The sequence below is a fragment of the Pseudophryne corroboree genome, chromosome 2, assembly GCF_028390025.1.
Source record: "Pseudophryne corroboree isolate aPseCor3 chromosome 2, aPseCor3.hap2, whole genome shotgun sequence".
Taxonomy (NCBI): Eukaryota; Metazoa; Chordata; class Amphibia; order Anura; family Myobatrachidae; genus Pseudophryne; species Pseudophryne corroboree.
This window is the reverse complement of record NC_086445.1, coordinates 871974905-872000671: the sequence shown is the minus strand read 5'-3', so window position 1 is coordinate 872000671 and position 25767 is coordinate 871974905. Positions and strand designations below refer to the sequence as shown.

Sequence of the window (25767 nt, the reverse complement as noted above, 5' to 3'; positions counted from 1 at the left end):
TGACAGCAGTGGTGTAAGTAAGCCGCTAGGGCGGAACAAGAACAACGCAGCTATGGCAGATACCACAAAAAGTTTTCCGCTGTGTGGAAAGACTGGTAAAGGCTATATTAGCAATCTTCGTTCTGGATATGAACGACGGTGAAATAGATTCCTCTGCAGACGCGATCTCCATCCGGGAGAAATACAGTCGTCATCCAGAAGTTTTCACTGAAGCGACAAGTCTTGGAGGAGTGCCTCAATTGGACATGTCGGCGTCTCGCCTCAACGAGAGATTTCAGGGATATTGTTCCAGGTCAGGGGACACTTAAGCTCTAGCAGTGGACGTCCTCGGGACACCTTCAGTGTTTTCAGTCGGTCTATGTGTCCCCTCCGTTTTCACTCTTCTGAAGCTGATAAACGTAAGAAGAACAAAGGTTGAGGCGATCCTCATTGTTCCGGTCTAAACAAGGAGGGCTTGGTATCCAGTTCTTCAGGATTTACTCATTGAAGATCCCTGGCCTCTTCCTCTACGTGAGGAAATGTTACAGCAAGATCAGGGCGGGTATCAAGACTTACCGCGGCTACGTTTGACGACGTGGCGGTTGAACGCCATATCCTAGCCAGAAAGGGTATTCCCAGTGAAGTCGGTTCCACAATCCTTCAGGCTAGAAAAGAAGTAACGGTAAAGCCTTACCACCGTGTTCAGAGAAAATATGTGTCTTGGTGTGAATCCAAGAAGGCTACTACGGAAGATTTCAGCTGGGTCGTGCTTCTCCATTCTTTGCAAGCAGGTGTGGGTGCAGGCCTAAAGTTAGGCTCCATTTAAGTGCGGTTTTGGCCTTATAAATTTTCTTTTAAGAAAGAATTGGCAACCTTTCCGGAAGTTCGGACCTTCATGGAAGGAGTATTGCACATCCAACCTCCATTGTGCCTCCATTGGCACTGTGGGACCTTGACGTGGTGTTGCGTTTTCTTGTGTCACAATGATTGGGACCTTTATGAAAGGTTGTGTTAAAATTTCTCTCTTGGAGAGTGGTCATGTTTTTGGCTTTGGCGTCCGCAAGGCGGATGTCGGAAGTAGCGGCTGGGTCTCACAAGAGCCCTTGTTTGATCTTCCAGGTGGATAGATTGGATTTGAGAACTCGGATAATAGTTCTGCCAAAAGTGGTCTCGGTGTTTTTCGCCGAAACCAGCCAATTTGATGCCTGTGGTTACTTAAGCATTGGCTGATTCAAGGTCTCGCGATGTAGTCAGGACTTTGAATATTTATGTCGCCAATTTGGCTCAGATTGGAGAAACAGAGGCTCTGTTTGTCCGGTATGCTCCCAGCGTGATTGGGGCGCCTGCGTCTTTGCAGTCTGTTACACGCTAGATCTGTGATACGATTCGGCGTGCTCGTTCAACGGCTGGATTGCTGTTACCGAAGTCGGGGATGACCCATTCTACTAGGAAGATGGTCTCTTTTTGGGCGGATGCCCAAGGAGTCTCGGCAGCTCAACTTTGCCGAGCGGATACTTGGTCGGGTTCAATCACTTTTACTAAGCTCTACAAGTTGATACCCTGGCTGATGGGGACCTCATGTTTGCTCAATCGGTGCTGCAGAGTCATCCGCACTCTCCCGCCCAGTCTGGAGGTTGGTATAAACCCCATGGTCCTTACGGAGTCCCCAGCATCCTCTAGGACGTAGGAGAAAATAGGATTTTAATACCTACCGGTAAATCCTTTTCTCTTAGTCTGTAGAGGATGCTGGGCGCCCGTCCCTGTGCGTACTGTGTCTGCAGTAATTGGTTATGGTTACACTCTTGTGGTGTTTCTTTTCTGTCAGGCTGTTGCTGACATTGTGCATGCCATGCCATGCGGTGTCTTATTATTGGTTGTGTTGACACACTGGTTGTGTTACATATTCTCTCAGCATGTGGCTGTGTATTGTTCATGCCGTTGGCTGGTATTCTATTGAATGCCACGTTCTGCGGTATGTTTGTGGTGTGAGCTGGTATGACACTCACCGTGTTTAAACAATAAATTCTTTCCTCGAAATGTCCGTCTCTCTGGGCACAGTTTTCTAACTGAGGTCTGGAGGAGGGGCATAGAGGGAGGAGCCAGTTCACACCCATTTAAAGTCTTATAGTGTGCCCATGTCTCCTGCGGATCCCGTCTATACCCCATGGTCCTTACGGAGTCCCCAGCATCCTCTACGGACTAAGAGAAAAGGATTTACCGGTAGGTATTAAAATCCTATTATCTGGACCTATGATATGAAATTAGTTAAACAGAATAACTGACGATATACAGGTTATTAACGTACGAATTTCAGGAAGCTACAAAAGTTCAGAGATTTAGCCCTTATATTTGATGCGTTAGTAATATAAAAGGTGCTTTTTTACATTTTTGCTGCTTTTAATGCACAGGCTAAGTCAGGGAAAACTTGTGGCTGCCTGCATCTAAGAGGCTATTATAGAAATGTTGGGACCCAGTCCATATGAAATATTTAGGCCCTTCCCATCCCTATCCATTGATGCGGAGGTGTAGCATGCTGCATTCCATCCAAGAAAAGCACAGTGCTCATAAATCAATATCAATCAAATGCTATATAGTTATTGGGGATCGGTATGAAATACCTCCAATCAAAATCCCGACGTTCAAAATCCCGACACCAATTGACCGATGGTCAAAATCCCGACAAGGTCAAAATCCCGACATGGACAAAATACCGACATTTAAAATACCGACAAGGTCAAAATACCGACATGTAAAATGCCGACAGGTCAAAATACCGACATGCGTTTTTGTTTTTGTGTGTGTATGTCGACATAAGTCAACATGGACACCATATAAAGTGTACCGCGTCCCCTCGCATGGCTCGCTGTGCTCGCCATGCTTCGGGCACGGTGCCTCGCTGCGCTCGGCACACTATTATATTCCCCCTCCAGGTCCACTGGGATGGTAAAGTATGAACAAGTCGGTTTCAATGAAAAAAAATCATGAAAAACTCATGTCGGTATTTTGAATGTCGGTATTTTGACCTTGTCGGTATTTTAAATGTCGGTATTTTGTCCATGTCGGGATTTTGACCATCGGTCAATTGGTGTCGGGATTTTGAACGTCGGGATTTTGATTGGAGGTAAACTGACTGCATCCCAGTAATTGGGGGTGTAGCATCTATAAATCAGTGATACAGATGTATCCTCATATATCATTGCTGAAGAAGCGCCAAACAGTCCTTCTCAGTACGCCAGGGCACGTGAAACTCTGCTAGTATCGTGTGTCAGTTTTTGCTGAAAAGGTATTTTAGTCGCAGGAGACTGTGCTGATTAATTTGATATGCAAGACATGCATATTGTTCATATCTTTCAGTGTGTATGCACCAGCGATGAGCGATGCGAGTTCGTTCATCGTTGGTGCTGGCTTGTTTAAACATGCAAGTCAATATGGACAATCTCGTCCATATTAGCATGCAGGACTATGGGGCCGGGTCGGCTGTCGGGCACCTCAGCAAGTGTGTAAGGCCCTTAAGTCTCTGAATCTGTACACACAGTGCTACAATGTAGCAGCCACAGTTCCGTTGTGCTCTGTATACAGACTCAGTCATACACAATATGCAAGTGTTGCATATCAAATTAATCAGCACAGTCTCCTGGTGCATCCGAGTTGCATTGCATTGCGACTAAAACACATTTTTGGTTAAAAAGATGCCTGATGCTTGCAGAGTTGCACGGGACCAGGTGGCTAACTCGCTCCAGGCATTTCACGCTGTGTGGCATATTGAGGCTAGATGTATGAGGATACATCTGTAAATTATTGTTATTAATATAGCGCACACATATTCCGCAGTGCTTTACATCGGTCCCTGCCTCAGTGGAGCTTACAATCTATATTTCTCTAACGTCCTAGTGGATGCTGGGGACTCCGAAAGGACCATGGGGAATAGCGGCTCCGCAGGAGACTGAGCACAAAAGTAAAAAGCTTTAGGACTACCTGGTGTGCACTGGCTTCTCCCCCTATGACCCTCCTCCAAGCCTCAGTTAGATTTTTGTGCCCGAACGAGACGGGTGCAGGCTAAGGGGCTCTCCTGAGCTGCTTAGTGTAAAAGTTTAAAGTAGGTTTTTTATTTTCAGTGAGACCTGCTGGCAACAGGCTCACTGCAACGAGGGACTAAGGGGAGAAGAAGCGAACTCACCTGCGTGCAGAGTGGATTGGGCTTCTTAGGCTACTGGACATTAGCTCCAGAGGGACGATCACAGGCCCAGCCATGGATGGGTCCCAGAGCCGCGCCGCCGGCCCCCTTACAGAGCCAGAAGAATGAAGAGGTCCGGAAAATCGGCGGCAGAAGACGTCCTGTCTTCAATAAGGTAGCGCACAGCACTGCAGCTGTGCGCCATTGCTCTCAGCACACTTCACACTCCGGTCACTGAGGGTGCAGGGCGCTGGGGGGGGGGCGCCCTGAGACGCAATAAAAACACCTTTTTTGGCAAAAAATACATCACATATAGCTCCTGGGCTATATGGATGCATTTAACCCCTGCCAATTTTTACATAAAAAAGCGGGAGAAAGGCCGCCGATAAGGGGGCGGAGCCTATCTACTCAGCACACTGGCGCCATTTTTTCCTCACAGCTCCGTTGGAGGAAGGCTCCCTGACTCTCCCCTGCAGTCCTGCACTACAGAAACAGGGTAAAACAAGAGAGGGGGGGCACTAAATTGGCATATAAATATATACAGCAGCTATATTAGGGAAAAACACTTATATAAGGTTATCCCTGTATATATATAGCGCTCTGGTGTGTGCTGGCAAACTCTCCCTCTGTCTCCCCAAAGGGCTAGTGGGGTCCTGTCCTCTATCAGAGCATTCCCTGTGTGTGTGCTGTGTGTCGGTACGTTGTGTCGACATGTATGAGGAGGAAAATGGTGTGGAGGCGGAGCAATTGCCTGTGTTAGTGATGTCACCCCCTAGGGAGTCGACACCTGACTGGATGGTCTTATGGAAAGAATTACGTGATAGTGTCAGCACTTTACAAAAGACTGTTGACGACATGAGACAGCCGGCAAATCAGTTAATACCTGTACAGGCGTCTCAAACACCGTCAGGGGCTCTAAAGCGCCCGTTACCTCAGGTCGATACAGACACAGACACGGACACTGACGCCAGTGTCGACGGTGAGGAAACAAACGTATTTTCCAGTAGGGCCACACGTTACATGATCACGGCAATGAAGGAGGTTTTGAACATTTCTGATACTACAAGTACCACAAAAAAGGGTATTATGTGGGGTGTGAAAAAACTACCCGTAGTTTTTCCCGAATCAGATGAATTAAATGAGGTGTGTGATGAAGCGTGGGTTTCCCCCGATAAAAAACTGCTAATTTCTAAAAAGTTATTGGCATTATACCCTTTCCCGCCAGAGGTTAGGGCGCGTTGGGAAACACCCCCTAGGGTAGATAAGGCGCTCACACGCTTATCAAAACAAGTGGCGTTACCATCTCCTGATACGGCCGCCCTCAAGGAACCAGCTGATAGGAAGCTGGAAAATATCCTTAAAAGTATATACACACATACTGGTATTATACTGCGACCAGCAATCGCCTCAGCCTGGATGTGCAGTGCTGGGGTGGCTTGGTCGGATTCCCTGACTGAAAATATTGATACCCTGGACAGGGACAATATATTATTGACTATAGAGCATTTAAAGGATGCATTTCTATATATGCGAGATGCACAGAGGGATATTTGCACTCTGGCATCAAGAGTAAGTGCGATGTCCATTTCTGCCAGAAGAGGATTATGGACACGACAGTGGTCAGGGGATGCGGATTCCAAACGGCATATGGAAGTATTGCCGTATAAAGGGGAGGAGTTATTTGGGGTCGGTCTATCGGACCTGGTGGCCACGGCAACGGCTGGGAAATCCACCTTTTTACCCCAAGTCACCTCGCAGCAGAAAAAGATACCGTCTTTTCAGGCTCAGTCCTTTCGTCCCCATAAGGGCAAGCGGGCAAAAGGCCACTCATATCTGCCCCGGGGCAGAGGAAGGGGAAAAAGACTGCAGCAGACAGCCTCTTCCCACGAACAGAAGCCCTCCCCCGCTTCTGCCAAGTCCTCAGCATGACGCTGGGGCCTTACAAGCGGACTCAGGCACGGTGGGGGCCCGTCTCAAGAATTTCAGCGCGCAGTGGGCTCACTCGCAAGTGGACCCCTGGATCCTGCAGGTAGTATCTCAGGGGTACAAATTGGAATTTGAGACGTCTCCCCCTCGCCGGTTCCTGAAGTCTGCTTTACCAACGTCTCCCCCCGACAGGGAGGCGGTATTGGAAGCCATTCACAAGCTGTATTCCCAGCAGGTGATAATCAAGGTACCCCTCCTACAACAGGGAAAGGGGTATTATTCCACGCTGTTTGTGGTACCGAAGCCGGACAGCTCGGTGAGACCCATTTTAAATCTGAAATCCTTGAACACTTACATAAAAAGGTTCAAGTTCAAGATGGAGTCACTCAGAGCAGTGATAGCGAACCTGGAAGAAGGGGACTATATGGTGTCGCTGGACATCAAAGATGCTTACCTCCATGTCCCAATTTGCCCTTCTCACCAAGGGTACCTCAGGTTTGTGGTACAGAACTGTCACTATCAGTTTCAGACGCTGCCGTTTGGATTGTCCACGGCACCCCGGGTCTTTACCAAGGTAATGGCCGAAATGATGATTCTTCTTCGAAGAAAAGGCGTCTTAATTATCCCTTACTTGGACGATCTCCTGATAAGGGCAAGGTCCAGAGAACAGTTAGAGGTCGGAGTAGCACTATCTCAAGTAGTACTACGACAGCACGGATGGATTCTAAATATTCCAGAATCGCAGCTGATTCCGACGACACGTCTGCTGTTCCTAGGGATGATTCTGGACACAGTACAGAAAAAGGTGTTTCTCCCGGAAGAGAAAGCCAGGGAGTTATCCGACCTAGTCAGGAACCTCCTAAGACCAGGCCAAGTGTCAGTACATCAATGCACAAGGGTCCTGGGAAAGATGGTGGCTTCTTACGAAGCGATTCCATTCGGCAGATTCCACGCAAGAACTTTTCAGTGGGATCTGCTGGACAAATGGTCCGGATCGCATCTTCAAATGCATCAGCGGATAACCCTGTCTCCAAGAACAAGGGTGTCTCTCCTGTGGTGGTTACAGAGTGCTCATCTCCTAGAGGGCCGCAGATTCAGCATTCAGGATTGGGTCCTGGTGACCACGGATGCCAGCCTGAGAGGCTGGGGAGCAGTCACACAGGGAAGAAATTTCCAGGGCTTGTGGTCAAGCATGGAAACGTCACTTCACATAAATATCCTGGAACTAAGGGCCATTTACAATGCCCTAAGTCAGGCAAGACCTCTGCTTCAGGGTCAGCCGGTGTTGATCCAGTCGGACAACATCACGGCAGTCGCCCACGTAAACAGACAGGGCGGCACAAGAAGCAGGAGGGCAATGATGGAAGTGGCAAGGATTCTTCGCTGGGCGGAAAATCATGTGATAGCACTGTCAGCAGTGTTCATTCCGGGAGTGGACAACTGGGAAGCAGACTTCCTCAGCAGACACGATCTTCACCCGGGGGAGTGGGGACTTCACCCAGAAGTCTTCCACATGATTGTGAACCGTTGGGAAAAACCAAAGGTGGACATGATGGCGTCCCGCCTCAACAAAAAACTGGACAGATATTGCGCCAGGTCAAGGGACCCTCAGGCAATAGCTGTGGACGCTCTGGTAACACCGTGGGTGTACCAGTCAGTGTATGTGTTCCCTCCTCTTCCTCTCATACCAAAAGTACTGAGAATCATAAGAAGGAGAGGAGTAAAGACTATACTCATGGCTCCGGATTGGCCAAGAAGGACTTGGTACCCGGAAATTCAAGAGATGCTCACGGAAGACCCGTGGCCTCTACCTCTAAGAAAGGACCTGCTCCAGCAGGGACCATGTCTGTTCCAAGACTTACCGCGGCTGCGTTTGACGGCATGGCGGTTGAACGCCGGATTCTGAAGGAAAAAGGCATTCCGGATGAAGTCATCCCTACCCTGATCAAAGCCAGGAAGGATGTAACCGTACAACATTATCACCGTATTTGGCGTAAATATGTTGCGTGGTGCGAGGCCAGGAAGGCCCCTACAGAGGAATTTCAACTGGGTCGATTCCTACATTTCCTGCAAACAGGACTGTCTATGGGCCTCAAATTAGGGTCCATTAAGGTTCAAATTTCGGCCCTGTCAATATTCTTCCAAAAAGAACTAGCTTCTGTTCCTGAAGTTCAGACGTTTGTCAAGGGAGTACTGCATATACAGCCTCCTTTTGTGCCTCCAGTGGCACCTTGGGATCTCAATGTAGTTTTGGGATTCCTAAAATCACATTGGTTTGAACCACTCACCACTGTGGACTTAAAATATCTCACATGGAAAGTGGTAATGCTGTTAGCCCTGGCTTTATCCTATAAAAGCCCTTACCTAATTTTTCATACGGACAGGGCAGAATTGAGGACTCGTCCTCAATTTCTCCCTAAGGTGGTTTCAGCATTTCACTTAAACCAGCCTATTGTGGTGCCTGCGGCTACTAGGGACTTGGAGGATTCCAAGTTGCTGGACGTAGTCAGGGCCCTGAAAATATGTTTCCAGGACGGCTGGAGTCAGAAAATCTGATTCGCTGTTTATCCTGTATGCACCCAACAAGCTGGGTGCTCCTGCTTCTAAGCAGACGATTGCTCGTTGGATTTGTAGTACAATTCAGCTTGCACATTCTGTGGCAGGCCTGCCACAGCCATAATCTGTAAAAGCCCATTCCACACGGAAAGTGGGCTCATCTTGGGCGGCTGCCCGAGGGGTCTCGGCTTTACAACCTTGCCGAGCAGCTACTTGGTCAGGGGCAAACACTTTTGCAAAATTCTACAAATTTGATACCCTGGCTGAGGAGGGCCTTGAGTTCTCTCATTCGGTGCTGCAGAGTCATCCGCACTCTCCCGCCCGTTTGGGAGCTTTGGTATAATCCCCATGGTCCTTACGGAGTCCCCAGCATCCACTAGGACGTCAGAGAAAATAAGATTTTACTCACCGGTAAATCTATTTCTCGTAGTCCGTAGTGGATGCTGGGCGCCCGTCCCAAGTGCGGATTGTCTGCATTACTTGTACATAGTTATTGTTACAAAAATCGGGTTATTGTTGTTGTGAGCCATCTTTTCAGAGGCTCTTTCTGTTATCATGCTGTTAACTGGGTTCAGATCACAAGTTGTACGGTATGATTGGTGTGGCTGGTATGAGTATTACCCGGGATTCAAAATCCTTCCTTATTGTGTACGCTCGTCCGGGCACAGTATCCTAACTGAGGCTTGGAGGAGGGTCATAGGGGGAGGAGCCAGTGCACACCAGGTAGTCCTAAAGCTTTTTACTTTTGTGCCCAGTCTCCTGCGGAGCCGCTATTCCCCATGGTCCTTTCGGAGTCCCCAGCATCCACTACGGACTATGAGAAATAGAATTATCGGTAAGTAAATTCTTATTTTCCTACCACATGTACACGAGCACACATTCATAGTAGGGTTAATTTGTGTTGTGATCCAGTTGACCTACCAGTATATTTTTGGATTGTGGGAGGAAACCCACGCAAGTACGGGGAGAATATACAAACTCTGCACAGGTAGAGCCATGGTGGGAATCGAACCCATGACCTCAGTGCTGTGATGCAGTAATGCTAACCATTACACCATCTGTAATAAACACGGTATCCGTTCACATGGTCGACCATGTTATGGTCGACAGTCATTAGGTCGACTACTATTGGTCGACATTGACATGGTCGACATGGACACATGGTCGACACATGAAAATGGTCGACACATGAAAGGTCGACACATGGAAAGGTCGACATGAGTTTTTTAACTTTTTTTTCTTTTGGGGAACTTTTCCATACTTTACGATCCACGTGGACTACGATTGGAACGGTAATCTGTGCCGAGCAAAGCGGTAGCGGAGCGAAGGCACCATGCGATGCACTAATTGGGGTTCCCAGTCACTTTACGCAAAAAACGACACCAAAAAAAGTAAAAAAACTCATGTCGACCTTTCATGTGTCGACCATTTTCATGTGTCGACCATGTGTCCATGTCGACCATGTCAATGTCGACCAATAGTGGTCGACCCAATGACTGTCGACCATAACATGGTCGACCATTCATACCGGAACCAATAAACACTATCCCTGCAGCAGCAGGGAAATGAAGAAAAATAATTGCACGTTACAGTGGGGACATACATAAAAGGTTCAAAGGGATATTGAAAACTAGTATGCATACACATGTGTCATATACGTATAGGGGAGAAGGACCAGGGACATATTTTCGGGACACAGGAGGAGCACAGTTAGTATAGAAATACCATAGACTTACCTTTTAGGTGTTATACAGATAGGAAAGGAGTGTGGACATACACAGGTGCTATATGGGGACTGTATGGGAAGAGTCACACTGCAGCGGCAGTGTGTTTGGTGCATACGCCGCAGTGTAGTAGGCCTGGCCATTCCAATGTAAGTAGGGGGAGGATGAGGATAGGAGCAAGGCGGAAACCTTGGTGCGGGGCATCGGAGCTGTAGTAGTTGCAGGAATGGGGCACTGATCTAGGGGGGAGAGGGGTGGCATGCTACCTCTATTGGAGTCTGGCCCTGCAAGCACTGATGACCCCACCTGATTCACAGTATCAGAAATAACTTGCAGTCAGGATCTTCGGTGATGATGGGCCCTCTGCCAATCCATGTCCCTTACTGGGGTCCCGATTGTAACCCCCTGTTGGTGAATTTGCTTGGAGACGATTACATTTACTCTTATAACTAGTATTTTCTTTTACTATCACAAAGTATATCACTTTTTTCTTTTGAGCGTATATAAAAGGTGATCTTGAAATACCAACATAAAGTATTGAAAGAAAACATCTCCCTGTGACCTTCTATTTATCCATTACTTGAACCCAGACAAAAGCGTTAGTTATTATTATATATTTTTCTGACATAGGAAACTTTGACAGGCCTTATTATTGTAGTAGCATACCAATAGAATTACTGATACATCATAGCCAAGAAACATTCGCCAGTCCTTACTCTAAAATTATTGGATATTAAGAGTTTGCTTTATTATAATTATTAATCCAGAGCAAATCTGGTGTAGAGGAGTTTAACTGCTTATCGGCTGATCATGAACAATGAGTAAGAAGTATAATTGGATTTCTTTGGCTTGTTCTATGATTGGTGTCACTGTAAAGTCTGCTCCTTCATGAAATCTCCTTTAATGTAAAGCTGACCATTATTTTGATGTTGCCCCACAGGGTATATTGGGCAGTCATCCTGATATTGCTGCAGGTAGATCCTCAAAACAAACATGATGCCTTGTAACGGGGCTGCCATTTGCCAGGATGTGTTATGATTTGAAGATGATGTATTTCAAGCTGTGTGTTTGGCTAGCTTCTGACATTCTTATGTTGGGGTAACTGTGGTGTCTTCAAACTAAACATGCTACTTATTTCCCTGTTCTGAAGATACCCTGTATTCAGTGTGTAATAATTAAGGTGTGTCCGACTCTTCAGTGAGTGCTGATGTTGCATTTAGCTCAGACATCAATAATCTCTTTCAGGACAGTCATTCTACTTTTTTTGACCTTGCCGTGGGCACAGCTAACTGCACATGAGGTAAAAAGCCGTTACCTTACCCAGCGTGTTCATAATGTCCTATTATCACAGGAGTCTGCAGGCAGAGAGCACTAGTCACATCTCTAGCTTATTATTAACAATAATGTGACCATTTACTGATAAAATCGGAAATTTGCCTATGCCTGAAACTGATCTTTTGTCTTTGCATCTGGTACGCTGCCATGTACTTTGCATGATATATGGGGCAGTTGGACTTATACTTCAGTTTCTGGTGCCCCAATGCGTTGGAAAGCCCATAAAATGAAAAGTAAAATAATTAATTTGGTTCAGTGATAATGATATACATGTAAATATGATCATCCCTCATAGCTTTCAGCCCTGGTTAATATTTCAAGCATTCTGGATAAAAGAGCATTTACTGTCTATGGCAATTTCTGGAGAGAACTAGGAAGGGCGATATTAGTATGAGCATATTGTTGATTAGGGTTGGATATGAAGGATCGGCTGTTAGGACGCCGGCGTTCAGTATACCGACGCTGGCATCCCAACAATTGAAATCCCTAAAACGGTGAGGTAGGCCTATTCTCCCCTCACCCCTACCCGTAACCCTAACCCTCCGTTATCGCAGCCTAACCCTAAACTACTTCTTTGGTGCCTAACCCTAATCTCCTTCGTTGTTGCCTAAACCTAACCTCTCCCCTCCTGTCCCGCAGCCTAAACCTAACCCTTTTCCCTTGGTTAACCTCCCCCCAGTGGTGTCTAACCCTAACCCCCCTCCCTGCAGCCTAACCCTATCCTGTCCTCTCCCCTTCCGCATCCTAACCCTAACCTCCCGGGATGGCGCTTAAACCTAACTCCCCCAATCCTAATCCTAACCCTCCCGCTATGCTCACGGTCAGGATTCTGGCGTTGGTGTCCTGACCTTTTCAGGATTCCGGTGTCGGTATTATGATGGGTGTTGGTATTCTGACGTCGGATCCCGACAGCCGACATCTTGACGGGATCCCGAGCTGAACATATATGCCTGTTTGCCAAATTAATCTTGCGTGTTTTTGCACTACACTGAAACGTAACACACACAATTACGGTGCTGTTTCATGTGCATTTCAGCCACATCTACACTGACGACTGAAGAGGTTGAACTGGGCTGTAATGGGGGCTGGGGAGGGTATTCACGTTGGCACATTTTAGCGAGGGCATCTGTGGACTGTGCAGACTTGGATGCAATAGAAAATACAGAGGTATCCAGTTATATCTTTTTATGTCTAGTACAGTAAAGGGTAGATGCAATTGTGCACTGATGATGAAGACGTGGGTCACTTCATGTCAAGTGATCCAATGCAAATCATCTTACCATTTACTTTGATTCTCTGCACACTTTTAATACATAAGGGGAGATATATCAAGTCAGGGAGAGCGATAAAGCGGAGAAGTTTTCAAAACAGCCAATCCGCTTCTGTCCATTATCTAGCACTGTCTTTCAAATGACCGTTATTAGCTGATTGGTTGCTTTGGGCAACTTCTCCACTTTATCTCTCTTCAACGCTTGGATCTTGAGCCGAGGCACCAACAGACGAAATCTTTGACTGTTCCCAAGATGCACTGCACCGCCTCCTCTATAACCCAGCCTCCGGGCACTGGAGCTCAGTTTGTAAGTTGGTGCTTGCAGAGCAGGTCACTAACAGGTGGGGCTGCACTAGGCAGCCCTGAAAAGAGCTTTTAAGAAGACTTCAAGGGCCGCAGCACTAAATATGTCATCCTGACATTCTGTGCTGCGGCTCCATCACCTCCCCAGCAGTGCTGCATACTCCTGCGGCCGGGTTCCTGGGTACTTGCAGCGGAGGCGCACCGGTCTTCAGGCACACCACCACTGACGCTCTCCTGGATCGCGTGACTGCACATCAGAGAGGAGGTAAGAGAGTCCCCCAGGTGGGACCCACCGGTAAATCGCGGTCCGGTCACGCCGCTGTCGTGTACACAGTACTGCACAGGGACCCCACTATATCCAGCAGGGCAGGGAGCACAGGTCAGATTTACTAAAATCCGTTTTACATTGTCTCCACAGTCCCCGGTGGTGAGGACCAGCATAGGGGATAAGGCGCTGACCTGTGTATGTGTGTATATATATATATATATATATATATATATATACACAAACAGAAAATTCAGCACTCACCATAGCAAGTTCACTTATCCTCACAACATCAATAAGTAGTGATGGGGGTTTAGTTAGTGAATTGGCCAATGCACGGGAAGCCTGTAAACCGATCGCCAAGGTACCCCACCTTCTTGCAGGGCCTACACTATCACAGGGTCTTAAAAATTAAAACCTGGCAACTGTATTGCACATGATATAACTGCAAATATGCCCACTAGGTTTAATGTGCACCTTCCACATGCACCCCCACCCTATGAGTGGTGAGTGCAGATATTGCACCCCGCTTTTGGTGTGGCGAGTGCTGTGGTTTTATATTTGTTTGTATATTGCAGGGTTAATCTTTGGTTAACTCTTATTAACTGTGGCCACAAGCTTTTTCATGCACCCCTATGTCAACTCAATTGTCCTAAACCTGTGTCAGCTGTTCCTTAGTAATTTATCAGCCAGTGTCAGGTGACTAGTGTACCTTTTAAAGGCCATAAGGTATGTGGCAGGTGCTTCCGGCCTATACTCAACATCAAATCAATGAACAAATTTGTGAGTGTGTCCAAATTCCGTATGGAAACTCTGTGCTCTATTGTACTGGCCATGGAACCCAAAGACTATATGGTATCCCTGGACATACAAGATGCTTACCTGCATATACCTATTGCCATATCGCATCAGCAATATCTGCGGTTTGCTATTGGCAACCTACATTGCTCTGCCATTAGGACTGGCCACGGCCCTTCGGATCTTCACCAAGGTCATGGCCATGATGATGACCCATCTCTGCCGTCAGGAGATCAGGATCCTGCCATGTCTGGACGACTTGCTGATCCTGGCAAGCTCCCAAGCTGTTCTCCTTGGTCATCTGGAACTGACGGTCCAATTCCTACAAGCCCATGGGTGGCTCATCAACTGGAAAAAGTCCTCGCTGGTCCCACCTCGGAACATGGTGCTCCTGGGGGAACTGCTGGACACACACAGCCAGAGATTGTTTCTGTCTCCGGAGAAAGTCCTGAAATTTCAGGACAGGATCAGGTACTTCCTCTCTCACCCAAGAGTGTTGATACACTCGGTAATGCAAGTACTAGGCCTCATGGTGTCGACTTTCGACATGGTAGAGTACACTCAATTTCATTCCCGCCCTCTGCAGAGGTTAATCCTTTCCAAGTGGGACGGCCTGCCTCATCGGATCGGGTCTCAAATGATCTCCTTGACTCCAGAGGTTTGTCTGTCACTGAGCTGGTGGCTACAGGACAAACAGTTGAGCAGGAGCCGTCCCTTCTGGATCTCCCACTGGATCCTCCTGACAACGGACGCCAGTGTGCGAGGTTGGGGCGCGGTGTTGGAGCAACACTCTCCAGGGTCGGTGGACCAGGGAGGAATCTCTCCTCCCGATAAACATTCTGGAATTGCGGGCAGTGTTCAATGAGTTGACGCTTGCCGTGCCTCTGGTACAGAACAGGCCTATTCAAGTATAATCAGACAACACCACAATGGTGGCGTACATAAATCATCAAGGCGGCACTCGAAGCAGCATGGCAATGCTGAAAGTGTCAAAAAATCCTTCGTTGGCGGAACGCCATCTGCCAGCAATATCTGTGTTCATTCGGGGAGTCCTTAACTGGGAAGCGGATTTCCTTAGTCATCAGGACGTTCACGCCGGGGAGTGGAGTGTTCATCCGGAAGTCTTTCAACTGCTAGTGGACAAGTGGAGCCTAGCAGATGTAGACCTGATGGCGTCTCAACACAATCACAAGGCTCCGGTATTCTGATCAAGGACAAGGGATCCTCAAGCAGTGTTCGTGGGCGCACTGGCAATTCCATGGAACTTTCGGCTGCCATACGTGTTCCTTCCAGTGTCACTTCTGCCCAGGGTGATACGGAAGTTCAAGCAAAAAGGAGGAATACTACTTCTAGTCGCTCCAGCGTGGCCCAGACGGCATTGGTTTTGAGACCTGCAGGGTCTATTGATAGAGCGTCCTCTTCTTCTTCCTCAACGCCCATAACTCCTCGTTCAGGGCCCTTGTGTCTATCCGGACCTGGCCAGACTGGCTTTGACGGCGTGGCACTTGAAGCTTCACTCCTGGGGGCCAAAGGATTCTCCGAGGCGGTTATTCAAACTATGTTGAAAGCCCGCAAACCGGCTTCTGCACGGATTTATTACAGGGTTTGGGATTCTTACTTCATCTGGTGTGCTGCTAAGAATTATGATGCATACACGTTCAGAACTTCCAGACTTTTGGTTTTTCTGCAACAAGGCCTAGACTTAGGCCTTTGTCTGGCCTCCCTCAAGGTTTATATAACAGCTCTGTCGGTGTGGTTTCAGAGGAAAATTGCGTCTTTTCCTGACATTCATACTTTCACTCAGGGTGTTTTACGGATTCAGCCTCCCTATATCCCTCCTGTGGCTCCATGGGATCTGTCTGTTGTTTTGAATGCCCTACAAGAGTCTCTATTTGAACCTCTTGAATCTGTAAACCTTAAATGCCTTACGCTTAAGGTCATGTTCTTGCTGGCTATTGCCTCTGTTAGGAGGGTGTCGGACTTAGGCGCCTTGTCTTGTCGTCCACCCTTTGTGATTTTTTACAGTGACTGGGCAGTTCTTAGAACTCGCCCTGGTTATCTACCTAAGGTGGTGTCATCTTTCCATCTTAACCAAGAGATTGTGGTTCCGGTTTTATCTCTTCTGGCTTGTCCTCCAAAATGCGGTCTCTGGATGTAGTATGGGCTCTCCGTATTTACGTGGAGAGGACTGCCTCTATCAGGAGGTCAAATACCCTTTTTGTACTTTTTGGTTTTCACAAACGTGGCTGGCCTGCGAATAAGCAAACCTTGGCCAGATGGATTAGAATGGTGATTGGACAAACCTATGCGCAGGCTGGACTCCCAACTCCTGCTGCTATCAAAGCCCATTCTACTCAGTCTGTTGGACCTTCTTGGGCGGCCCACGAGGCACATCTGCTGAACAATTGTGCAAGGCGGCTACGTGGCCCTCAGTAAACACGTTCATTAGGTTCTATGCCTTTGATACTTCTGCCTCCCAGGATGCTTCCTTTGGACGCCGGGTTCTTGTGCCCGCTACGGTGCGTCCCCTTCCATGAGAAACTGCTTTAGGACATCCCCGATGTATTCCCTGTGGAATCCCAGTGTACCCCATTGCAGAAATTGAGATTTATGGTAGAATTACCATAGTTAAATCTCTTTCTGCGAGGTAGACTGGATTCCACAGGGCACCCACCCTGACACACTTAGCTTCTTTGGGATTGTATGGCAATAGCCGCTGGTCCCTTCTCCTGTCGTGAGAATGTGGTTCTATGTGACTAGCATTTGCCGTCTCTCTCTTACTTGCTACTGCATTGGACTGGTTAACGAAACTGAGCTCCAGTGCCCGGAGGCGGGGTTTTAGAGGAGGCGGTGCAGTGCATCCTGGGAACAGTCAAAGCTTTAGCCTGTTGGTGCCTCGGATCAAGATCCAACTCTACACCTCGATGTATTCCCTGTGGAATCAAGTGTACCTCGCAGAAAGAGGTTTAACTATGGTAAGTCTACCATAAATCTCATTATTATATTTATTATTATTATTATTATTATTATTATACCTTTCAACATGATCCATTCCAGCAGGGACAAAATGCTCTGTTGCTAATGCTGGGCGTGATCCTCTGATATCAGTGGATCGGCCAGATAATTGCAGTGTGTATACGGGCTACCGATCTGAAAATATTGATCAGTCGGGCATGCCGGATCTTCTAGCATGTTCCTCCAATTTGATATTTTCAAAGTGTTTGGTCAGCCACATTGGACAGTGTATGCCCTGCCGCAGCCGAATGACGTACATTCCACTGTTCCTTCACATGGGAAGGAACGAGGAAATGTCTCCTCCCTGGGGGTGGAGCACCAATATCATGTGACATACACTGTGGACATTAATGGATTAAACAGGTTCTGTGTAATTCATTAGTGTCCCAGTTTAATAGGACAGTATGGTAAGCCTACTGTAACTGGACTTCTCTCTTACTTTATGATTGCCATTACCCGTGTTGAAACACTTTTCTAATGCCGGGCATAACCAGGCAGATTAAAGATGGCTGTCAGACTGACAGGCATTTTATCTAACACTGCAGATATTACAAGCATACACGGAGAGATCTCTCCCAGTGTATGGGCCATGATAATGGGGCTCCGCCCCCAGGGGGGAGATATTTCCCCGTTCCTTCCTTTGTAAATGAGCGGGGGAAACTACTGTCTGATGGCCGCAGCAGGGCATGCACTGCTCAGTGCGGCCGACATGACACCTTCAAAATATGGAATTAGAGGGACATGCTGGATGTTCCGGCATGTCTGACTGATTGATATTAACGGATCAGTCACCCACATATAGTCTGCTGGTATTTGGCCGATTTGCTGATATTGGACAGATTGGCCAGATAGTTGTAATGTGTATGGCCTTCATTATCATTTGACTATTTCAACGCAGGTGATGGCAATCCTAAATTAAGAGGGAAGTCCAGGAACAGAGCATTTTGTCCCTCCTGGAATGGTTGTATGATAATACTATTATTGTCTTCATTGGAGCATTGGTCTTTGAGTTAAGAATGGTATGTACTATGCCCCAAAGTGCAGTTATCACCGGTCAGGACTAGCAAACGTGAATCGGAGTACCTCACTAGCTGCAGTTTCTCCTGCATTTGGGATCAGCAATTTGAGACTATCCATGCGTGTCCTCCATCATCTTTACTCATCTTTGCACATGCAAACGAATCGCGGCAGCGACTGTTCACACCTGCTCGCGACTAGTCGCAGGTGTGTATGCACCAATGCATTCCTAATAGTAGTGGGTGCGCATTAAAATGTCCGGGCACAGCTGCAAGCACACTAGTCACGCCAAAAGACCCACGACTATTAGCAGTCGCGTGTCAGAAAAGAAAGGACCTAGCTGTAATTCACTTTGATTTATGTCTTAACATCTGGACTGTTAAGGAGCCTTGAGGATTAAGTTTAAGAAAACCTTGATGTATTCTATTCCACTAACGCTCTACATGTAGCGAAATGGGTGGTCTTCAGTTTGCCGGCTGTCGGGGGCCCGGCATACCGACACCTTTTCTCCCTCTTGGGGGTCCACGACCCCCTGGAGGGAGAATAGATAGCGAGGGGCTAATTTTGCGCTCGCCACGCTGTCGGTCGGAATTCCGGCGCCGGTATGCTGTGCGCCGGAACCCCGACAGCCGGCCTACCATACTACACCCGTTTTTAATGGTATGTTCCACTTTCCTAGTTCGGATTGTAGAAATGTTCTCTTATGGATCTTTTATTGAACGGTTTTCTTTCACATATGAATAAATTATTGAACTATTGACTCTTCAAAGTTTTAATTCCACTTTTGTGGTAAATGCTACACAGATATACAAAATACCTAGCTTTGGATTAATTGTTCTACTGTTATACTCTGATAGATTCTGGATTTCAGTCACCGCAGTGGTTACCACCTCCATATGAGCGTTTTGCAATTTTTATACATTCTACCGCAGTGGTGGGCACCATGTGATCCTATGTAACGGTTAGCACTACTGCCTTACAACACTAAGATCATAGGTTCGATTCCCACCATGGTTCTAACTGTGTGGAGTTTGTATATTTTCCCCATGCTTGAGTGGGTTTCTCCGGGTACTTAATGTATAGTCTCTCCATGCTTTCTTGGATTTTTTGTGGGTGCTCCAGGTTCCTTCCACAATCTAAATCCAAAATATTGTTAGGTCAATTGGCTTCTGACAAGATAATTCGCACTCTAGTGTGCGTGTATAATAGTATAGGGCAGACTGTATCGGCCATGTGGTTCTTATCTGCCATCAAATTCTATGTTTCTATGTAAGCCTTCACTTGCAGACACCAATGTTTGCAGCATCATAGTCATACCTTGTATACAAGGTCTGCTAATATGTTATTAAAGATAGCTGTTTCATTGATTAAATGTATTTGTATAAATTACCAATATGGTTATGAGTATTGTACAGGGTTTTTTTTGTTTTTTTTTATATTTAGAGGGCTTGCAAGCTCAGCCACTGAAGGCAATCTGGTTGCATGTTACTGCCCTTTGGAGAGGGAAATGCACATTTAGCATTGCTTCTAACTGCACTTCTTCATCATCTCAGTGACAGTGACTCCAGCCCTACAAAATATCATATCTCAATCTAACGTACAATAGGAATACTGTACTATTGTCAGCTGCAGCAGCCAGTTTCTGTAGCGTTCCTGTGTTTAATTGACCATGAAGTCATTCTAATTATCTCATTGTGTTCTGTCCTTTTTTTTCTTTTGTTTTCCTTTTTAGTGAAATATTTATCTATGAGACTTGGAGCGACACTGGGAGAAAAAATATATTGAACGCCAATACGGATCACGTTCTGCACTTTGCATCATAATTAAAGTCCAACATGTTTAACTTGATGAAAAAGGATAAGGACAAAGATGGAGCCAGGAAGGACAAAAAAAAGGAAAAGAAAGAGAGGATGTCAGCAGCGGAGTTGAAGAGTCTGGAAGAGATGAGCCTTAGGAGAGGATTTTTTAACCTTAATCGTTCTTCTAAACGGGACTCTAAAGCCAAACTGGAAATCTCTAATCCTATACCTATTAAGGTAGCAAGCAGCTCTGAACTTAACCTGACTGACATTGACTCTGACAATGTCAGCAACAGAGGAAGCGTTCTCTATGATTCTGGACACCTGAGCACCGCTAGCTCCAGTGATGACTTGAAAACTGAGGAAACAAACTTTAAGGGTAGTGTTCTTCAGCGAGCTGCTAAGTTTGGCTCCCTGGCCAAGCAGAATTCCACTGGAATGGCGCAGATGGTCAAGCGGTTCTCCTTTTCCCAGAAGAGCAAAGACGAGAGTCTTTCTGAAACGTCTACACCTTCTGAGCACTCCGCTGCTCCGTCACCACAAGTTGAAATTAGAGCGTTTGATACGCAACATAATAAACACTCTGTGCCTTCAGTAGAGGTCAGCCCACCAAGCAATACTCAGATTATCGTTAAAATCCCAGAGGTTGTGGGAAAGTCATTTCCAGCTGATTTGAGGTTGCCTTCTGTACTTCCGCCACAGGCACCTGTACCTAGAGAACTGGAGCTTCAGAGAAGGAACACCGGAGATTTTGGTTTCTCACTACGTAGAACAACCATGCTAGACAGGGCACCTGATGGCCAAGTGTACAGAAGGGTTGTCCACTTTGCAGAGCCTGGTGCTGGCACTAAAGATCTTGCTTTGGGTTTAGTACCAGGTGATCGTCTGGTAGAAATAAATGGGCGTAATGTGGAGAACAAGTCTCGGGATGAAATTGTGGAAATGATCCGCCAGTCTGGAGATACAGTACGGCTGAAGGTTCAGCCCATCCCAGAGTTGAGTGAACTCAGTAGGAGTTGGTTGAGAAGCAGCAAAGGGCTCAGAAAAGAGGCTTTTGATGTAAGTATTATACAGCAGTGCATTAGTTTTCACCAACATAAAGTACATTCATATTTATACAATCATTGGTTCGCATATAGTGATGCAGTCTATTTGTATTATTAGATAGTTGCATAGTCCAGTGTTACTGATATGTTTTATGTCTATTTTATGTTTTTTACTTCTTATTTAATAGATTTGTAAAGTAAACTGTGTGTTTCTATTTGTTGTCCAAATTAAATGCCATTTATCCTCCATTTGTGAAGAACCATTTGCTGACCTGTGCATAACTGGCATGTTCAACTATTAACCCTTTTCTGACCAGACGTTCATTAGTTCATAAGCATGCACTATTTTCCCTAAGACTTTGCTACATGTGTTATACTGTAGCTGTCTTAAGATGTTTTGTGCTTTGTTGACTTGATGCGACCTATATATATATATATATATATATATATATATATATATCTGTGTGTCTTCAATCTATATTGCTGGAATACTGTTATATTAAAGACAGCTGTTGTAGAATTGCTCTTTCTTATCTGTGTTCTAGCAGGATACTAACAGGATCTCCGTTTGTGTGCTGCTTACATTACACTACAAGTGATTAAATTACAGCCGCAGACAAAATATAGACGGATGTAAATACAGAGACATCATCCTATTGAGTTCCGTTGATTTTAAAAAGTGGATAAAGCGGTTTATGTACTAGCTGTCACATACTGGCACATTTAAGCACTACATTTAAAAGGGCAATGCTTTTTATAGCAAAACATGTGATTCAGAAGCATTGTCATTTAAAAGTTTGGGCAGCAGGAAGCAGTGGCTTGCTTAGTAAATAAACCCCTAAATATCTTCCTCGTAATGCTTTTTTGTTTCTTTATCCTTGGGTTGTTTAATGTATTTTATTTGTTTAAGTCACTGCATAGAGTATATATAGGCACTTGCCAGTGGACCACCAGTCTTTGTGACATGCGCTGCATAAAAGCACATTAGAGGCATATTGTAGTGCTGATAACAATCTACATTTGTATTCCACATAAATGGTTTTAGTACGGAATGTGTGCAGTCTTTCCAAGTTTCTCCAGGCATTTGGGGCTGCATAGCGTTCTTGTTTATATGGGATGTCAGGTGGCATGAAGCATTTGTAATCAATTTATTTCGCACTTTGTTACGTTTTGCATGTTATTATCTGACACGGCTGTATTAATTAGATTGTAGATAAAACAGTTAATTTGTGATGTTGTTTTGTACCCTGCCATGTAGTCTTGTTCTTTGGTGCACCACCTGAGAGAGCATATCCTATATAAGAAAAGTCTAATGCTGCTCCTCACCTCTGTGGTGGTGGTGGTGGGGGATTAAAGTGTTTTGCACTCCTGCGGCCTTTAGATGGCGTCGGACAGAGCAAGTACATCTTTTCTCCGTTCGGGCGTGCACAGTCGCCGGCACTGACATTACTGTCATGTTGTTCCGTTATTTTGAAGGGCTGATAACTAGTTACAAATATAATAATGCTCATATTACTTTTATAATGCAGTAATACATTGTTTTATATATCCATCAGGGTGCTGCAAGATTGCATATCCTCCAACATGACCCGTTCCATTAGGTACATAATGCTCTGTTCCTTTACTTCTTTGCCAGTGGCAGTTACAGAGGAGGGGCTGCAGCAATGTCCAAAATTCAAATAGGGGAGCCACACCAACTGTCCTTGAGTCCTGGCCGGTGATGTTTGGCAGCGTTTACGGTGTCAGTTGGTGTGGTTTCCCTATTTGAATTTTGGACTTTGCTGCAGCCCCTGCTTTGTAACTGCCACTGGCAAAGAAGTAAAGGAACAGAGCATTTTGTACCTAATGGAACGGTTCATGTTGGAGGGTATGAGATTGTCTACATTTATATTATACTGTGAAGCAACTGCCTTTGATTGTGTGATGTAGGCACAAGGAATGTATGTGAATGCACCCAGATCTGACAAGCCTTTGAGGTATCATACCGGCTACATCTCCAGCTTTGTCGGTTTATGATCCTCTTTCAGCATGTAAATTATTAACCCACAATTATTTTCCAGTGTGAAATGTATTAAGGTGGTCATTCCGAGTTGTTCGCTCGGTAATTTTCTTCGCATCGCAGCGATTTTCCGCTAATTGTGCATGCGCAATGTTCGCACTGCGACTGCGCCAAGTAAATTTGCTATGAAGATTGGTATTTTACTCACGGCATTACGAGGTTTTTTCTTCGTTCTGGAGATCGGAGTGTGATTGACAGGAAGTGGGTGTTTCTGGGCGGAAACTGGCCGTTTTATGGGAGTGTTTGAAAAAACGCTACCGTTTCTGGGAAAAACGCTGGAGTGGCTGGAGAAACGGAGGAGTGTCTGGGCGAACGCTGGGTGTGTTTGTGACGTCAAACCAGGAACGACAAGCACTGAACTGATCGCACTGGAAGAGTAAGTCTCGAGCTACTCAGAAACTGCACAGAGAAGTCTTTTCGCAATATTGCGAATCTTTCGTTCGCAATTTTGATAAGCTAAGATTCACTCCCAGTAGGCGGCGGCTTAGCGTGTGCAAAGCTGCTAAAAGCAGCTTGCGAGCGAACAACTCGGAATGACCACCTATATACATGGGTGGTTGTTTTGATTTATATAGTTACATTATAGGACTGCAAATCCCAGGACTTTTGTATTCTATAGCCCCATTATCACTTTTTTATACTTGTGTATTCTATGTATGTTGTCTGTGAATCTCAATTCTGTGGAATTAAGTATTGTTCCTTATCAAAAGGGTTGAGCCTGCAAGCCTCATTCATGTCTTTATTGAGATACAAAATGTTGAAAACCATAAAACCCCCATTGATTTGGGATGCAGCAATGTCGTAATGCTGCATACACTCTGTTCTTTCTGAGAAAACACAGCTGACAAATAAACAATTTCTGTATAGTTTTGTTGAGAACTGGAACGTGTCTGTGTCATCTTATAATACACAGGCGGATGGGCTACTGCACACGACTGCTGGGATTAGAGATAGTGAAGGGTCTTGGGCTTAATTCCTGACAAAAGCCAGGCGTTTTTATGCAGTAATGTCTTGCATACACACATGTGTTAAAAAGCCCCCCCCAAAAAAAACCCCAAAACAAAACATGAAAATACCCCCAAAAATCAACATAAAAAAGCCAGTCAAAAGGGTTGTGAAAACCTCCTTGATATTAACTGAGTGTGATAGTAACTGAATTATTTCCACAGCTTCCTTCATGTACACAGATATGGTCATTAGGTCGACAGTCATTAGGTTGACGGGAAGAAGGTCGACATGAGGTTTTTTTCTTCTTCTTTTTTTGGGTGTCGTTTTCTTCGTAAAGTGACATGTCCCCTCGCATGGCGAGCGCTCGGGCAAGGTGCCTTGCTCCGCTACCGCTGCACTTGGCACAGGTTACTATTCCCAATCGTAGTCCACGTAGATCATGAAAGTATGAAAAAGTAAAAAAAATGAAAAATAAAATAAAATTGGAAAGAAATCATGTCGACCAATAGTGGTCGACCTAATGACTGTCGACCTAACTGTGGTCCACCTAATGACCGTATCCTGTGTACACTATATACTTTGTGTTGTTCATTAGAGTGCCATTCTGTTTTACCAAGACTTAACTCAAAGGAAAGCTTCCGCCACTGTGATGATGAAGATAAACCGAAGTGAACGCTTGTGAGAGAGCATATGGACATGGCTCCATTAGATTACATTATTATTGATGCTCCAGCGTCAGAGAGTGCTTTAGAAGTCTTTGTTGAGGTACTGTACTTTACATGCACTTTGAGCACTTGATTTTCATGCTCATATGTATGATGCTTAAATAGTTAATGTCTTCAATGGAACAGATAACCCTGATTGCCTATACATGTACGTGTGAGAATATTAGACAGTCACATATGTCTGCAAAAAATACATTTATTCGACTATATTGTAGGGGAATTTCTGCAAAACTGTAGGGTAGTAAAGATGGCCATGCCAATAATTGTATGTCACCGTACACTGTGTATGTAATATCGCTTGTATCAAACTGTAACTGCAGCTATCCTGTGATGAAGTACTTACCTATATGTTCTTTTAAGCAGCGGATCCTTATTTAAGGTGCCACTTGCCTGCCTGCCATGTTGAGCACAGGATGGGCACTACATTGGGGGAAGGGTTATTGACTAGAAAAGCCCTTCAAACTTTAATAATTGATAATAAATGACTTTAGTATGCAGCTGGCATTGTACTTGTACTGCCATCAAATGGACAAGTCAGGCAAACAAAAGTAAATAATAGAATAAGCACACATTACTGTCATGGAAGATTGTTCTGGATGTGCTATTAGTGCATTTTTATTCAGTGATTTATCTTCTTTAATGTGTCACAATATAAAAGTAAAATAAGGTCTTTATAATAATAAGATAAGAGTAGTTAATTTGATGTTTAGTGCCATAAGCATGGCCGGACTGGCCATTTAGTGGCTGTAAGTGAATATTGAGATATACTACACTCTTATAGCCAGCGACGGACTGGTGCCTTAATTCGGCCCTGGCATTCGGTGGCGC

At 45.6% G+C, this 25767-nt stretch overlaps 1 protein-coding gene across 13 annotated transcripts in view; it reads left to right on the top strand.

The window, feature by feature from the left end:
- MYO18A (myosin XVIIIA) overlaps positions 1 to 25767 on the top strand; it is a 597092-nt gene that overhangs the window by 81619 nt on the left and 489706 nt on the right. For all 13 annotated transcript variants that reach the window (XM_063955930.1, XM_063955929.1, XM_063955931.1 and 10 more), the window contains exon 2: positions 20095 to 21220. In XM_063955930.1, the coding sequence (XP_063812000.1) occupies positions 20198 to 21220 (1023 nt within the window). In that variant the 5' untranslated portion in view covers positions 20095 to 20197. The remainder of the gene's footprint in view (positions 1 to 20094; positions 21221 to 25767) is intronic.